Raw genomic sequence first — 16,947 nt, 5'->3', positions numbered from 1 at the left:
GCGGAAGGGCGCCCTGAACTCGGCCAGAAGAAGCTGAAAGAGCTCAAACGGACGGACAGTCCCGCCGACAGGATGCAGGCGTCGATCGACAAGTGCTTGGCCGACTTGAGGTCGCACGCCGACGGGAGGAACGACAAGTTCGACGGCAGGTGGCGGGAGATGCTCGCCAACCAAGGCGTCCGGATCGCCCTGCTGAAGACGACGGCGGCGGCGAAAAAGAGGAACACAGACTTGGCGTTCCTGATGGGCGGCGGCGACATGGAACTGATGGACGAGGAGACGAGGAATTGGTACCAGGGCCACCGCAGCGACATCCTCCGAGCCCCTACAGCCAGTCCTTCGTCGTCTCCACCGGCTCCTACCTCGTCTACCTCACCATCTACCTCGTCGACTGCGGCTGCTTCGACGTCCACTGCCGCTGCTTCCTCGTCGGCCGCCGCAGCCGCTTCGGCCACGGCGTGTGAGGAAACTGGTCCGTCGGACACCGCCGTGCCGGCCGGGACTGCCCACGAGCCTGTCTCCGTGTAATTTCCCTCCGATCGCCGATCTGTGGCTGATCCTTTTGCTCCTTTTGCCGATCAACTGGCCGTACTTGTAGCGCGGGACGGCGATTTGTTTGAATTTAAACTCTATCCGCCGAACTCCGGGTGGACGACTGGAAATACGGTACTCCCCACGACTTAATTTCGTCCAATCCGGCGGTTGTTTCGTCCGGATTTGGCCGTGGGGAGCGCCAACGAGTGGGGATGCTCTAACACTTGTTGTGGTTACTGGCATGCGACACGCACGCCACGCGCAGCCTGCAGTTGACTGAACCGCGGCAGAGCCAGCTTCCCCTGTCTGTCGCCACCGCTCCACACTCGTCCGGCGTCTATCGGACAGTTCCTAGTTCCTACCTCATTGCTCATATAGATGTCCGTGGTCTACGTGGTGGCGTCGCCTGCGTGGAGCAACGACTCTCGATCGGCTTGTTGAATTTGGCATTTTCACCTGTATTTCGCTTCCATTACACTTGAAGCCGCCGATGGGATCATCTCCAGAGTGTTGGCGACCCAAATCGATCGACTTGATTCGGAACAAATTCAACTGAAACACAACTTATGGTGGTATTTGTTTGCACACAAATTTCATCAGGACCCATGTTATAAATTTCAATACTACCTGTTTTATAAAGACATGTACATAGCAGCGTCTCACGAGCAACACTTCTGCGACAGCAGGATTATCTCAGAACACAGCCCCTCCCTTCCATTGCAGCATCATTATCTCACTACAAGTGCCTAAAATAGTAAGAAAATGGAGCAACATGCTCATCACAGACTGCCAAGTCAATACTAGCCCCCTTGCTTGGCAAACTATCTTCAGCCTCCTGTCACATAGATGCAGACTACATAGTACATACAGAGCCGGCTGCAGGCTGGCTTGTCACTGTAAATTAGTATCCTAAAACACGATCATATGTACAAGTAGGCATCCATCAAACCAACATTCAACTCTTCGCTCTTGATTGTAACAGCAACGAGAAAAACGAGCCCCAAACCAAATCTCCCCAACTCCGGCAAGTCAATGCTGCGAGACACAAGTTGCCTGAAACCAGAAGCAGCACATCAGCAGACATTGGGGGAAAAGTGCACTGCAACAACTGAAAGCTAAACTGCATGTACTATCCATCTATCATCACTTCACAGTTTTCACATACCTAAACCAGAACAGCCACGATCTCCTCCATTCGCTCGGGTGGTAGGTTTTTAGCCTTGAAACGCTTGTAGGCATACCGCCAATCAGCTGGATGCTTGCCACGGCAAGTCGCTCCAGCAACACCTATGCCAATGGCACGTATGGCTCTAGGCAACCCTTCACATGCTGAAACCATCTAATAACCAGTAACCCAGTATGCATTAGAAATGAGTGCACCAATATTATTATGGTTCAGATTGCAAGTATAGATGAAAAACTATTGTGTAGAAATGCATATTACCTGTTTTGCAATTTCGTAAATTTCATCATCAGCCTCTGTGATTTCCACTCCAGCATTGTACTTGAAGAGGCTCCAAGCATCTTCCTCCCCAAGGCACTTCATCTCCAGAGTGTTTGATATGGTGCATCCCATGTGACAACATACTACCTGGCTCCTCGAGGTAAGAACAACTTTTTGCCGGCGCCCAAGAGTCATTGGCAAACCGACAGCTGTCAAGTCTGGGTAATATCCATCTTGCACGTCATCTAACAGAACCAAAAAACTGTGGTGCTCCAGCCACTCACTGATAGCTCTAGCTCGGTAATGCTCATGTACCAACGACATCCTCTTCCAATCCATATTCGAGAAATACGCGAGATGATTCTGCATAACTCTCACGCTACTGCCACCATCCAGCAATATGACATAGTGGAATGAATCAGCATAGCTATCAGCGATGAGCGAAAGGAGTTGTGTCTTGCCAACACCCGATGTGCCCCATAAACCAAAGACAGACTCATCCGATCGCTGACTCTGTAGGAATTCAAGCACTTTATTCTTGTAAATGTCCATTCCCTGAAGGCCGTGGAAGCGTGGCACCCTTTGCCGAGCACGAATTGGGGTTTCTACTGCTCGCTCCTCAGAGATCTTTGCCTGGTTAACAGAACGAGCCACATAACGAGCACCGAACTCCCACATCAGAATGCTCATTTCGTACATGATGGCACTAACCTGATTCAGAACAACAAATTATCCAAAAAAATGTCAACACAACAATGACATGTATGCTAGAGAGTCACATCTTAGTAAACTAAGCAGTGGAGAAAGCATATTGATGTAGAAGACACTGGAAGTAAAGTTATTAACTACCTACATAATGATATAATACCCATAATATGGCATGGAATGCATCAATTGCAGTGGGAGGTTAGTGATGAGTGTAGTGTCAGGCCTCTGATCAAAGCGGCAGCATGGTCAATTTGTGGAGTGACTCCTATTTGCTCAGACATGGATCAACAGATTATCATACCTGTATCTTGGGCACCCATAGGCAGATCATCTTGGGCAGTAATAAGCAGACCATGAAAGTAAGCTTTAGTTGAACTGGAATCCTGTGTCCGAAATGAGGGAAATTGTCAGATCATGCAATAATAAAAAATTATACTCTTTGTTAGTACCCTACTGTACAAGACATAAACACGGACTGCATATGGTTGAATAGCTGATACATAAGATTATTATGACACCTTGGTCAGTATTACAATTAGCATAAAATTATAGACATAAACTTTAATTGAAGTGGTGGACAAAATGTATAAGCAAATGAAAGCAATGCAGCATGGCATAGTCGAAACCACAATGAAATGTGTGGCATAATGATGCAACAGTGGCGTTAAATTTTTTTCCAATGATTGTTAAATATAGATGCATCAAATATATTGTGTGCATCGTTGATGTGACATTTCTCAATCTCTAAGCACATGCCCTTCACCACAGAAACAAAACAAACAACCATGTTGCATAAGCAAATGCAACCTTAATGTTGTGAAATTGTCACCAGAACAACACTGGATGATGAAGCACGAAGATTTGGAAAGGAACGAGGGAAGTATTTGTTGGACAGATGCTCGCCAGATTAAGTTCGGTAAGAGCTAGCTTGCGCGGTTGAATCAAATTCCACTTATCACGTAAAAAGTGAAAGTACAGACAAATCTTGCAGTCTATGGATTTATCAGTTCATACCTTTCTGGTTGAGTTGGCCTTGTCCTTTTTGCTAACATGAGAATCAGCAAAAGATGTACCATCGCAGCACATAAATGACCAAGAGTATGCCCACTAACAATTTGAAGCGTCCACCTGTAAATTGGTTTGTCTGCAACATCTTCTAGTCTTGCAAGGATGTAAAATCCTGAGATTATTTTAAAAAAAAAGAACAAAAAAATCAGATTGTACAACTTAGGTAATATTAAATTGCACTTCCAGTAAAAACTACCATAAGTTCATGTCTTGAGAGAAAGGTAACTATAAAAAACCCACATTGAGGTGATCAGAAATAGCAACCTGCACAAATAATGAAAATGCATGCATTATAGTGAGCAAGAACAACACTAACCTGCTGCCCATAACCAGTAGCTTGTTGATGCAATGGACTTTGTTCCTGCCCAATCATCAAACCTTTCCATAACAAAAATGACCTCAAAAGATGTGAAAGCGATCATCATCTAGACAAACAAACAAATATGCCATCTTTCAGTATATTAGACATGAAGAAAACAGGAAAAAAAAAGAGGGTGGATTTATGGAGGTGGACGATTTGCACCCAGGTGCATGTCCACCCTATTTTGAAAAATTCCACAAAAAAAAAAGCTATTTCAAAGTTTCACAAAAAATTGAAATAATTTTTTTCATGTATATCCTATGTTGACATTCGTTTGTGCAGATTTCGGCATAAAAAACTGGCCATGTGTGACCTACACATAAATGTGAAAATGGAATTTCCTATTTCTGTGAATAGTGCACAGCCAATCATTATAGTGTCATTTGGATATTTTGTCATTTCTTGTAGGCCACATACAATCGAATTTTTCCATGAAAACTTACACAAGTAAATATCAACAAAATATGTACATGAAAAAATTTATTTCAATTTTTTTGAGATTTTCAAATAGCAAATTTTTCAAAATTGGTGAAACCGGGTGCATGTGCACCCAGGTTCATCCGGGTATTTCCAGTGGATTTATACCATTTATTATTTTCTAAGCAATTCTATGTACAAACATGGTGTCAAGGAAAGACTTACTAGCAATGTATCCCAAAATAGGGTGGCATTTTCCGGGTTGAGATGGTAACAGGATGAACCAAAACAAACAGCTATGATGCCAGCAAAGAAGAGTGTGAAGAGACTCCCCTGTGAGCTGCCAGCAGGATTAATATTAGAGTGCTTCAAATCTTAATTTGAGTTAAACAAGGAATCAAAATTGGCATGAGCATGAAGTCTGTACCATAGCCTAAAGTAGCTTTTGCGGTGGTTAAGGATGAGCCCAGCGAGACCGACAAAAAAGAAGAGGAATGTTGAGACCACATTCAGCGTACTAGGGATCCCTGCAAAATAAGGCATAAACGTTATTCATTGTTGTCAAGCGTTTAACTTCACCCGAGACTTTCCTTGCACAAAAAAACATGATTTGTATTTTGTATGCAGAGGGCACAGTTACTCGATCTTTAGCTACTATCATCAAAGCAATAAATAATGCTGATAATAAGAATCATGTATTTTGAATAAAGTACAATTTAGCCCAATCTACACTTCAATTGCTCCCAAATCACAGCCCCATTTAGCTACTCCACCGATCACATTAATCCCAGAGCAACAGAACAGGGGGTGACTCAGGCAAACAGATGATAGGAGAGGGAGCGCGAAGCAGAGGTTAGTTACCAAGGAAAAGTGTGCGTTGGTCGGCGAAGTCGTGGCAGTCATCGTCATGCGGGAAGGCGGACATGACAAGCATGAGCACAATGAATATGCCCGTACACGCCCCCCAATTCTTCCTCCACCCCACATCCATCACAGCCACCTGACAGTCATCCCCACAAACTTGTTGTTGGTTAAGATCAGGGCGCAAAAGTAGTTCAAGACAAGACAACGGCGACACCTGCTTCTTCCTTCTCTCTGCATTGCAGCTCTTATCAGAAATGTGTCGCCTTTCAATATTGGTGGGCACAGGCAGTGCTTGAAAATCAGTGCGCACAAACAAGTCCTCAGTTTCCAGACCATAATTTGTCACCTGAAAAGAATATGAATTTCACTGAGTTTCCATTATACTATTCTGCAACTTAGTTCTACAGAGAAAAACACTGCATCCGTTCATATCCAGCCATTTAGAGCAAAAAGTTGGGGATCAAAGGCGACAAAGAAAGTAAGCCGCATAGGAAGTGCGCCAGGTTCAAGTTCCATCATCATTATAAAAATCACATGTTGAATCATGTTTGTACTACTAAAACAGATGCTGCGTAACAAGGAGGTAAGAAAACCAGAGAAGTAATAGTGGGTAGGATGATAAGTTCGAAGCGTGCTCGACTTATCCCAAGCAAATCCACCATGATCAATGTATATGACCCCTTATACTAGCAAATGTCAGTTAAATATTTTATATCTGAACTAATGCAGAATAGCAAATCGCATTAATTGTCCATGCCAAAGTAGAACCAAGGCAGCCATTTTCACAGTTTACAGTCGTAGTTTACAGTCGTGTCAGTTGAATATTCTATATCTGAACTAGTAATGCGGAATAGCAAATCACATTACTTGTCCATGCCAAAGTAGAGCCAAGGCAGCCATTTTCACAGTTTAGAGTCGAAGGTTACTGCACCAACCACCATGAGGTTATGCCGCCATCACTTATGCTACATATTGTCAACCAATGTGCTGCCTATTTCAGGCCTACAAATTATACACAGACTAACTGTAACTGTACAGTGAGACAGTTGTTAACACTCAACTAGAAGAGAGAACCAATAGAAATTGCTACTCCAAAATCGCAGATTGAACAAGACTAACAACCATCTAAGAAGCGAGGCACTCCGCTCCGTCCAATTTACAGGAGCGCATGCATGGTAACAGAGAAGCAAGTAATCCAGGGTCAAAGAACAGGTACCGTGGAGGAATTCTGATGTCCAGTGCGCCTTGAGAGGAAGGGCCGAGATGGCGGTGGCAGAGCCGGCGGTGTCATGGGGTTGGCTCTCTCCCCCTCCCCGGTGTCTTGGCTGCCGGCGCCTTCCGCCGCCGCGCCATCAGAGCCGACGTCCTCCTCCATCATTCCCGCATGTGCGGAGTCGGGCGGCGCGGGCCGACGGTCGCGCGGAGGAGCGAGGGAGGGCAGGAAGCTAGGGACGGGGTGGTCCGGGGAGGACGGGGGCGGCAAGCCGGCGTCGGCGTCGGCGTCGGGGGAGAGCCGGCTGCCGCAGCGAGCCAGCGAGGGGAGGGGAAGGACGGCAAAAACCCTATCGCGGGCTATGAGCGTGATGAGGTTTCCGTCGTGGGCCGAGGCCCGTTAGCACGGCAGCAGCTGCAAGAGAGCACCAGTTTTGAGTTTTTGCTTGTTCTATAAAAAAAAGCTTTGAGTTTTTGTTTTCGTTTTTACCGGTTTTGGGAACATTTCTACAATGCTCTTCCCAGTTTTCTTCTGCTTTTCGCTGGTTCACACGGTCTGGCCGTTTATTCTTTTCTGGTTTTTCTTTTGTTTGCGTTTCTTATTTGATTGAAATTTATCTAGATTCGTATTTTGTTCAGGCTTGTATTTTGTTTAGATTCATATTTGAAATTTGTTCATATTCGAAATTTCTTCATATTCAAAATGGGTGGAAATCGTGGACACAGGGGGATAAACAAGAAATTTGTTCCTAGTCTTGCCTCAAAATATGACTTGCTCATGTATTGTTTGATGGTCAAGCTTTTCTGATCATGAGCATTGTTATTGTAACAAGAATGCTAGCAGTACTTAGAGTATGACTAAAGATGGTACTAAACAAACCCGAGTCATTGATATTCTATGAGACATATTCTTCATTATTAATAGCTTTATATTTGAATATTATCTTATGTGAAAATTCTTAAACCATGGGAATATTTACTGACCTCATACCGGAGGTTATACTTTGATCTTATCAATCATCATTTCATGTGGTGTAAAAATTAAGGTTCAGGTGTACCCAAAAGTATGTATGGGGGATTTATAGTTCAAGGATGGAATATACTCCACCTGACAAAGGAGAGATACCATCAGGGCCCTCCCGTATTGTGATGTCAAGTAATCATTTGCGCAAACACAATGTGATAATAATCGCATGACATAATAAATATATATATACCAAACGAGAAAAGAAGATTGATATTGGATCGAGGTTAACTGGTATTATGATCAGAGAGTCTGAAAGGTAGGTTAATTGGATGTGCTTCTTCTGCAATCGCCTCCCCACGGTGGTTCCGGACAATTGTGCAACAACTGCACCCATTCCGCTTTCGAAAAAGGATGTGTCAACATACAATTTATGCCACCTCGGTGGTGGTTTACTCCATTGAACCAACTTTGGCACCGTTGTTACTGACCCTAGACCGCAATTTAGCATCAACACTTGAATAGAGAAAGCTTAAGTTGCCGGAGGAGCAACTTCTTTACCCCTAAATGTACTAGGCTACTACTGATATAGTCTCTTGTAGACCAAGTTGACCTAATACCAGGGATTTTGTTTATTGATCTCTAATCATTTCTTCAAGGACAACAAAACTCGATCTCTCATCTCTTGAGGGAGGAGGCTTGGTTAATAATAGTTTCAAGACCCACACATCCTTCGCACGCTTGCATTTAAAGATTAAATGCTTGATGTCCTCAGAGCCTTGGTGGCACATCAGGCATTAAAGTGAAACTTTGATGTGCATATTAGCAAGCACACCCATTACATGCACAAGACCGTGCAATGATATCCAAACAAATATTTTAACTTTAGTTGCACTTTTAATTTCCACAGTATATCCCAATCTGGGTTTTGCCTCACCGGTCCTTGACCATCATGTCTTCTTATCCTTCACCTATATTGGTACTCACATTCAGAGTAATAAGCAGAGCATACAGAAAAATATATGGTTCTTTGTTTTATGCCATGCAACAAAGTCATCATCCAACCTTTTGACTAATAGGGATTTGCATAATCCTCCGAACATGCAATGGGTGAAATATTCCTGAGAGAATTTTCTCATCACATTGACTAGTTAAGGGATGAATTAGCTCATCCATTGTTCTAAGCAAACAATTTCCTCTAGGTGTTACAATCTTCCTTGACATATCTATAGGAATTCAATGGTCCTTCCAAATGTTGATACTTGTGCCATTCCCACTATCCAAATTATGTCAATGTTTGAAAGTTCTCAAGCCACTAACAATACTTTGCAAGTAAAAGATGAACCCGAGTTTGAACCTGCATTTACCAGAACACCACATGGATAATATTTTGCCCTCAATTTTTTTTGCAGTATCAGGCCGTGTCAAGAGCCTCCAAGATTGTTTGGCGTAACACTAAGATTAAAAGCATGTAGATCTCTAAAACTCATTCCTCCTTCTTTCTTGGGTACAAACATACGGTAGCATGCACTCAAGTGCATACACCTTTTCTCTCCCGTGTCACCCGACAAATGGCAACCAATGCATCAGTAATAGGTTTGCAAATATTCTTCGGTATCTTAAACACAACGATGGCAAAAACAGGAATAGATTGAATCACAACTTGAGAACGAACCTGAGGCTGGGTGGTTAGGAGGATGATTGTAACCCCAACCCTAGAGTTCAAATCTCAGGTTTGAAATTTGTGTGTCTCATAAAGGTGGAATATTCATTCAGTGGGAGGCGACGTTCCCGTCGACAGCGAGACGCCTGTGGTGACTTCGTAAATTTCAAGATCCAATCGTTGGCTCAGTCTTTCAGAGGCGCTCACAGGGGTAGAGTGTGCGTGTGTGCGTTCATAGGGGTGAGTGTATGTACGTGTATGTGAGCGTCTGCATTTGTACTGTGTTTCTCAAATAAAAAATTTGAATCACAATTTCTAATAAGATCTCCTTTGCACCCATAGGTAAAAATTTCTCCTTCCAACCGTTCAGTCTAGCAATAATTCTCTCTAATAAATATAGACGAAAATTTCAGTTTTATCCATCCCAACCATAGCTATTGAGCCTAGGTATTTACCAGGGATTGCTTCAGTCATGAGCAAATATCAGCTTTTTAATTATACTCGAAATTGGGACTGAAATTAGCCGAGGTCCTAGAAGAAGTTTTGCTGAAAAGCCCTGGACCGCGCAACGGGTCCGGCCCACCTTTGGAAGCGACCGTCTCCTTCTCTAAACCCCCAGTCCAACCTTGCTACTTTGACCTTCCTCCCCTTTCCTCCTCCCATCCCATTCTAGGGTTTAGGGTTTTGCCGCCCGCCCACCCGCCACCATGCGCCACCTCGCGCGCCTCCTCCAGCGCCGCCTCCTCCTCCCCGCCGCCACCATCTTCCCCACCCCGCCCTCCGCCGCCGCACCCTTCTCCACCTCCAAGCGCGCCCCCTACGCCAGCCGGGCCAAGCCGCGCCCGCCGCCGCCGGCCGACAGCCCCGCGGAGGACGACGCCTCCCAGCAGGCGGCCGCGGCGTGGCAGACGGAGAAGCTCCCCAGCGACCTGCCCCGCCCGCCCACCATCCCCTTCCAGCCGCGCGTCGCCAACGCCATCCGCCTCGTCGGCACCGTCGGCGCGCCCGTGCAGCTCCAGCGCCTCCCCGATGGACGCTTCTCCGCCGTCTCCGTGCTCGTGCAGGACCGCCGCACCGACTTCCCCAAGTTCTGGTGCGATCCCCGGTTTCCCTCACTACTCTCTGCACTTAGACGGTGATCGCTCGGTCCTGTCTGGTACGGGTCGTGGTTGGGTTCGGATTGCTGGTCTTGGTTTTAGTTGCGGTGAAATTATGCAAATTCTCAGTACGATTTTATAACCTTTGTATGTAGGCTGAGAGATGAAAGTGAGACATCCCTGTTCTGTTCCATTTTAAGCTAACCCCCCTAACTGATCCAGTAAAGTATCTGTTGGAAGATTTTCTGATCAACAAACACTGAACTTTTTTTATCACTAAATCGAAGTCCATAACTGATAGGGATCACCAACATGTCGAAAATGTGTGAGTGGCCAGCTTGAGTATAGCGTTGAATAGTTCCAGTAGTCCTGTCGTACTTGTGCATACGCGTAGTTGTGCATATGTCGAAAACTGATAGGGATCACTACATACTCAAAGGGTTGTCGTGCCCTATATCGTACTTGTGCGTATGCGTAGTTCCAGTGTATCGCTGCAATATCTCAGTATGGACTTGCGACTTTTTTTTACTTTCAGGATCCCTGTGATTTTTCAAGACGACTTGGCACAGATAGCTGCTTCTCACTTGCAAGAAAATGACCTCGTCTATGTGTCTGGCCAATTAACTGGAGATGTTCCGCCGTTCAAACATGCTGATGGCCAAGCAAATATCCAGGTATTCATCTCTTGTATGTACTGTACTATTATGTTTTGCCTTCCCCTGTTATTTGTAGAAGGTTCGCATAAACGAAGGGTAATCCTATTCTTCTGCATGCTGCAGTAACTCCTTACCTTGTAGGCGTGTACATACTTTCTTTATTAAATACAAGGGAATCATCATAATAACACTATTATCACTTGTGAAAATGAACAAGATGATGCCGTGTAGGGCAGCTAGTTGAGTATGCAATCTGAGATATGTAAGGTTCTGCGTTGGATGAATTGATATGCTTATGTTTGCTTCATGACATAACAGGCTTCCGTTGGTCTGCTATTCTCTTCCTTTGTGTTGTTGTTTTGAAGATTTTCAGCAATCATAATTAGTAGCAGAAGTTTGTTCGTTCTGTGGTACTAGTGCCACTTCTTCTTTTGATTCAAAATTTGGTTCCTCGTTCCTAGAAAAAAAATGGTTCCTCGTTTTTCTTGCATCACATTAGAGTTTAGTTTCCTAGAATTCTCGTCTTACATGATTTGATGAAGCTAACTAACTGGATTTGCTATCTGTTTTCCAGGTTTTAGCAAATTTGCTGTCATTCGTTGATAGTAAAGCTGTGGCAACGGATGCCATGTTGGATGAAGAGGAAGGGTTTAAGGAGATTGCTGAGGCTGAAAAGAAAGTTGAACCAACCAAAGTTATCCCTAAATCCCCAAGACGCCAAACATTTTCAGGTTCTAGTTTAGTTCTCAGCTATATCAAATTAACCCCCATCAATATGATTACCTTTTTTGCGCAATGCCAATGAGAAATTATCATCATTCCATTATAACAGAAGAGAAAATTGCACCTGGAATTTTTTTATTTGCTTGCTCATCTTTTAAATTTAATACTCCCCTCTGTATCGGTTTAATTTGACTAACTTAATGTGAGATATATGTTACAAAAAAAAAAATCACTGGAAACTTTAGATGTTATATTTTCTAATGATATAATTTTTGTGTTATATAATTTAGATTACATAGGTAAAATTGGTGGCCTAGGTGCACACATAGGTCTAATAAACCGATATGGAGGGAGTACATAGTTTTATTATAGTAGTAAATACCAATCTATACTGGAGTTTCATGGCTATCAGTAATATACTTTCTGATGACTTTACTGGTATCTCTGTCATTTCGTAACTGTCAGATATTTCAGATGTCTTCTTCCGGTGAAAACTTTTGAACCACACTTTTTTTTTTGATAATTCAATTATGACTTCACTGAATTTATCATGTATACCAAATTAATGAATGCGAGTAAAACAGGAATCCTCCGTAACTATGCACCTTTGCCTTGGTACCATACAATACTGTAGCAAGATATTTATATGCAAATGGATTAATAGATGAATTATTAAGACGTGCCTTTTTAGGCAGTCATGTATGTTGCTTGCACTTGACAAAGCATGTCGCTTACTTAATTACAGTAAACAGTTTTTTTTCTATGTTCTGTTTTATAATCTGATCCCAAATATATACGGCAATACCCTTGTTGTGTTGTTGCATGATGGCGTTATATTTTACTCAGAATTTAAAGCCAAGCAGGACAAGTTCAAAGAGCTCTGGAATGATGTTCTTGCCAGTCCACTTGATTGGATTGATAACCGGCCTGCGAAGGCGAATGGATCTGTGAGCATGTTGTTTATATGTTTATGTTTACTCTCTTGAAAGTAAGATACAAAACTTGTCTGCCCCTAATTCTAGCATGGATTTATTTTCATTTCGATTGTGCAGAAAAATCCAAAGTATCCTGATTTTAAGAACAAGATATCAGAAGATGCACTCTGGCTTGACTCAGCACCAACGCATGTGTTAGAAAAGTTGGATACTGTGACCTTTAATAGTGGCTACAATGCAGCTAAAACATACAAGCCTGCTAATTATAGCATGGGAAGAGGTTACATTTTAACCTGATAGTTCTCACTTTTTCTGTTCTTATTTTTTGATACTAATATTCAGTTTGAACAGCTTCTAATACAAGCTGGGGTAATAAATCGAAGACAAGCCAAGCTGCTTCTCCTGAGAAACTACAAAAAGAAGGTAAGTGTAAAATTTGTTTGTGTTTCCTGTATTTACATATTACATGCTACTAATAATCAAATTGCACGTGGAATACATTCCGTTATCTCACCTTAGCAGCACAAGTTTCTTAAATAAGATATTTGCCTGTTTCTCTTGCTCCTCTTCTAGTAATGTGATTATTTGTGCCTGAGCATCTCACTAACTATTCTTTTATAACCTCTTAATGTGATCTATCCTGTTAAGATTGTCTAAATACCCTGATGCCATTTCTTAGTTCCTTAACAGCACATATTGTGTATTTTTGTATTTAGATGTGTCTTATTGTCCATGTTTCTTAATACAAGTTTTGGTCAATTATTTTAGTGAAACTTACTTTATCTGCAAGTTGGATGTTTGCACTTCACAACCTGTGAATATTTCTTTGCTAATGATGCCCATGATTTTTCTTGCAGCGGACTTGTTGAAAGATCTGGTGGACAATCCTCAAAAATGGTGGGACAACCGTATAGACAAGGTCAGTCTCTGAACGTTTTGTCATAGTCTTTAATTTTCTTAGCTGGTCCTAAGTATTATTCTGTTTTTTTTTTTGAAATTCAGAGGTCACCTAAAGCCCCCGACTTCAAGCACAAAGATACCGGCGAGGCTATATGGTTAAACACCAGGACACCAAGTTGGGTTACAGATGCCCTTCCACCGGCGAAAGCCAGTATGGGTAGCAAGGGAGGTAGAAGGCCAGAGACCCTGCTTTCTTGACCTGGTTGAGTCAGCCTTAGAGATTAAGCCCTACGATGTGCAATGTGCGTTCTATTTTGCTAAATATTCAGGTTGTCTCAGAGTTAGCATTCTGCAAAATTAGTAGAAATCTCTCTGCTAACTCATGAGGTTCAGGTAGAGACTACTCAAGATAATATCTGGCTTAACCTCCACCATTGTTAGTAATAGCCATGTGGATTCGGCCTTCGTAATGCCATACCATGATGTAAATAGCATTTCCAAGTCAATTCGAATACATGGTAAGCTCCTTCAGACTTCAGAAGGCCTCAATCTCGTTCTCATCAACTAGTGCTTTCAATTTCCTGTTATTGGTTGTTTGTTATACTTGTCATGGGATATTTGGTCGAGGAAATACATTTTTGTTTCAGGATGCATGAAGTTATTTTATTAAACATTTCAATCTTACAGGCAGCCTCCCTCTTCTCTTATCATGTCTCTTCTGTAGTCTTAATAAGATGGGCCTGGTGTTGTAGTTGGCCCATGAAGCTGTTTGGGTCGTTTGGCCTTTAGCAATTTTAGCTGGTTATATCATTATCGCTCAAAATTTATCATTAGTTGTGTTTGCATGTTTTCCTACCGCCTTTTGGGTACATTTGTTTCTAGTTTCTATCGCTGTAGAAAACCATTTATTTTGAAGGACTGGTGTAGTTCTCAAGATAATGTTGTGCTAGTTTAGTGGTATTGTCGTTAGAAATATGCAGGATTAACAATTCTGCATCTAATGGCTTGTGCAGTGCAGCAGATCAACCTGAACTGAGCTTATGGCATTCCATTCCATGGACATTTAGTTTGAGGCCAGAAATCAACATGACCTGGTGTGATGGCAAACCAGCCACTGAAAGCCAAAAGGATATTCTGAGATGACAATTCCCAAGGCATGGCTTGCGTTCCAAGTGCAACCATCACTAATTATTAGTGTGCAAACATCTTATCTTTGGATATATACCACCGAACAATATTCTCAGGACAATCACAAACGGGAAGAGGAGAGCTCTCAGGCCCAAAAGCGAGAAGTAGATGCTACTACCGCACCCCTCCATAGATGATGAAAAGACCAGACCCAAAACGCAGCCCCCTTCGTTGCTTTCGAGGGTCATTTCGGAGGCCACGGGCCCCTACCACCCACAGACTTCTGCCCCCCTTTCCCTTAGTGCAGCCGTTGACCCAAAGCTAGCTTGTTAGCCTTTCTTCCTTCACTTCGTATCATTGCTCATCAAAGCCTCTCAATCAGTCCAAACCTCATCTCCAAATGCCCATGCCTTGCACCTCCTTTTCATCCCTTAAATGGCCTCCCTCCCACATAGGGTGCTTGTGATGGGGTTTGCTTTCTTGATCCTTTTGTTGGAGGATTCCGTGTCTAATCTACATCAACCTTTTTTCGTGTAGATAGGTGCACGTTGGCTTCTTAAAAGTAGTAGTGTAGCATTGGTGCTTCAGCTTTAATGAGTTTGCAACTTTGCATATGGTTGTCTTGGGTGAGGACGACCTCACATTCACAAACAAGAGTACACGTTATGTCGTGTTCCTAAACCCCTTGAGAAAATCGATCTTCTCCATATCTGGTGACCTTGTATTTTTAATTAGTGATCGTCTCTGTCACGAATGGGGTCTCTCCAACTGGATAAAATGAGAATACATATGGCGTATACTAGGGTGCATCTTTGTTAGATCTATGGACCCAACTTTGCAAGTGAAATGTGTTTAGTTCGAGAAAATGAAAAGAATGTCTTCATCCATATCTTTGTCAATGACTGAACCTTTGTTCACAACGCTCATCATACAATCCCAAGATGCGTCTGTATTTTATACAAAGACATGTAGAAATATTAGTGGAACAATCCGTGTTTTATACAAAGTGAACTGATTTATGGCTCTATCACATGATCTAGAAAGTTCGCAAAAAAAAAGGTATTCAGATGCATACGCATGAATAGACTTGTGCCCGGCCATTGTGTGGGGGGGGGGGTGCCTCTTTGCCGGGGGAGATCATGCGTATTTAATGACTCGTCGTCACACATGAGTGGTCTCGTGTGTGGTTCTTCGTACAAACTCTAGCAAATTGATACAAGCGAAAATGATTTTTGAAAATGTGCAAAATTGTGAGGATATGAATTGGGAGATTTTGTGTTCGTCTAGTCAAAAGGGATACAACTAAAAATATTAATGAATTAGTTTTTTTTGTGTGGAAAAGGTACGCAATTATGGAGCCGTTGAGGGGAATCACTCATGAGTTTTGGAAAAATAGGCTCGTAGGATTCATAATCAACCAATCCCATCGGAGGGGAAAGCCATTTGGACCTAAATGCTTAGGTTGCAATTAGCAATGAAAGGGGTTCCAGTGAAAGGGGTTGTAGGGGAAGGCAAGCATAGATGGGTCAACCAGGCCATCATTTTGCAAACAAAATTTTCAGGAGAAAGAGGGAGAAGACGTGATGCTGGTGTGACATGTTGGGCTTATCTTTGTGTTGCCCATTTGGGCCTTCCATTTGTATCTTCGCCACCCAACGGAAGTCCCCATCGTGTACCGTTGAATCGTTGGGTGGATGCAATTAACTCGAGCAAAGCAGAAAACGAACCGTTTCTACAAGCTACAAGATTCGTCAACCATCACCCAGTTGCCAAAACCAGTGAAAATTTTCATCATAATAAAAGTAAATAAAACTATGCTGAGAGAGAAGGAACCATAGAGTTGAGGAAACTGGAAGCCAGTTGGACAAGTAGAATCCTGTCTCCTAGCAGTGCCGTTGGGCAAGCAAACGTGTTTTGGTGGCAGCTAGAGACTATAATTCTGTCGACAGCTCTACTGCTGCAAATTTTGTCTGCACAATCAGAGTCCTGAAGGGTCCATTCAGCGTTAAAAATAGTTGGATTTTTGCTCCATGTCACAATCATGCTGGCGATTCTCCAGCTGCTCGTGGCTGGCTGGCCAAGCTAAGCTTGATAGCGCCTTGACACTCCTAGTCCAGGAAGGACACGAGTCTGTGTCACTCAATTTGCGCAGGAAGGATACAAGTCTCTGTCCTTGAAAAGGACGGAACCAACTTGTCACCTATCCATACAGATCTTGATTTGATCTGTCCGGATCCCGGCATCACGAAGGCGCAATTGTGGCCATCAAATTC

The 16,947-nt window shown here is 43.0% G+C and overlaps 2 protein-coding genes across 3 annotated transcripts; one reads left to right on the top strand and one right to left on the bottom strand.

Moving 5' to 3' along the window:
• Positions 1–1,113: 1,113 nt before the first annotated feature.
• Positions 1,114–6,784, bottom strand: LOC124661252. 2 transcript variants are annotated; one of them, XM_047199118.1, is made up of 11 exons: positions 6,613–6,784; positions 5,611–5,742; positions 5,394–5,532; positions 4,960–5,059; positions 4,758–4,872; positions 4,071–4,179; positions 3,701–3,866; positions 2,988–3,069; positions 1,979–2,689; positions 1,700–1,873; positions 1,114–1,587 (listed from the first exon to the last, which is right to left on the bottom strand). In XM_047199118.1, exons 1-10 carry the CDS (start codon positions 6,772–6,774, stop codon positions 1,700–1,702), a joined length of 1,890 nt encoding a protein of 629 aa, XP_047055074.1. In that variant the 5' UTR covers positions 6,775–6,784; the 3' UTR covers positions 1,114–1,587. The 2 variants fall into 2 exon arrangements, with proteins under 2 accessions (XP_047055074.1, XP_047055073.1); XM_047199117.1 differs by having other exon boundaries at positions 5,394–5,742.
• A 3,158-nt stretch (positions 6,785–9,942) lies between these two features.
• Positions 9,943–14,095, top strand: LOC124666805 (protein OSB2, chloroplastic-like). The gene is made up of 8 exons (XM_047204133.1): positions 9,943–10,328; positions 10,868–11,006; positions 11,563–11,719; positions 12,558–12,658; positions 12,764–12,926; positions 12,998–13,069; positions 13,504–13,565; positions 13,649–14,095. Exons 1-8 carry the CDS (start codon positions 9,943–9,945, stop codon positions 13,802–13,804), a joined length of 1,236 nt encoding a protein of 411 aa, XP_047060089.1. The 3' UTR covers positions 13,805–14,095.
• Positions 14,096–16,947: the final 2,852 nt, after the last annotated feature.

Source organism: Lolium rigidum, chromosome 6 (genome assembly GCF_022539505.1).
Source record: "Lolium rigidum isolate FL_2022 chromosome 6, APGP_CSIRO_Lrig_0.1, whole genome shotgun sequence".
Taxonomy (NCBI): Eukaryota; Viridiplantae; Streptophyta; class Magnoliopsida; order Poales; family Poaceae; genus Lolium; species Lolium rigidum.
The sequence above is the reverse complement of the archived record's forward strand: the minus strand, read 5'-3'. Positions and strand labels throughout refer to the sequence as shown.

Excerpts from the sequence above, each read along its gene's own strand:
- LOC124661252 (XM_047199117.1), bottom strand. The coding sequence starts at position 6,774 with ATGATGGAGGAGGACGTCGGCTCTGATGGCGCGGCGGCGGAAGGCGCC. Across the intron at positions 3,070-3,700 it reads AGGCCAACTCAACCAGAAAG|GATTCCAGTTCAACTAAAGC; the intron begins GTATGAACTGAT and ends TTTCGGACACAG. Across the intron at positions 1,874-1,978 it reads TTTACGAAATTGCAAAACAG|ATGGTTTCAGCATGTGAAGG; the intron begins GTAATATGCATT and ends ACTGGTTATTAG.
- LOC124666805 (XM_047204133.1), top strand. The coding sequence starts at position 9,943 with ATGCGCCACCTCGCGCGCCTCCTCCAGCGCCGCCTCCTCCTCCCCGCC. Across the intron at positions 11,720-12,557 it reads AAGACGCCAAACATTTTCAG|AATTTAAAGCCAAGCAGGAC; the intron begins GTTCTAGTTTAG and ends TATTTTACTCAG. Across the intron at positions 12,659-12,763 it reads CTGCGAAGGCGAATGGATCT|AAAAATCCAAAGTATCCTGA; the intron begins GTGAGCATGTTG and ends TCGATTGTGCAG.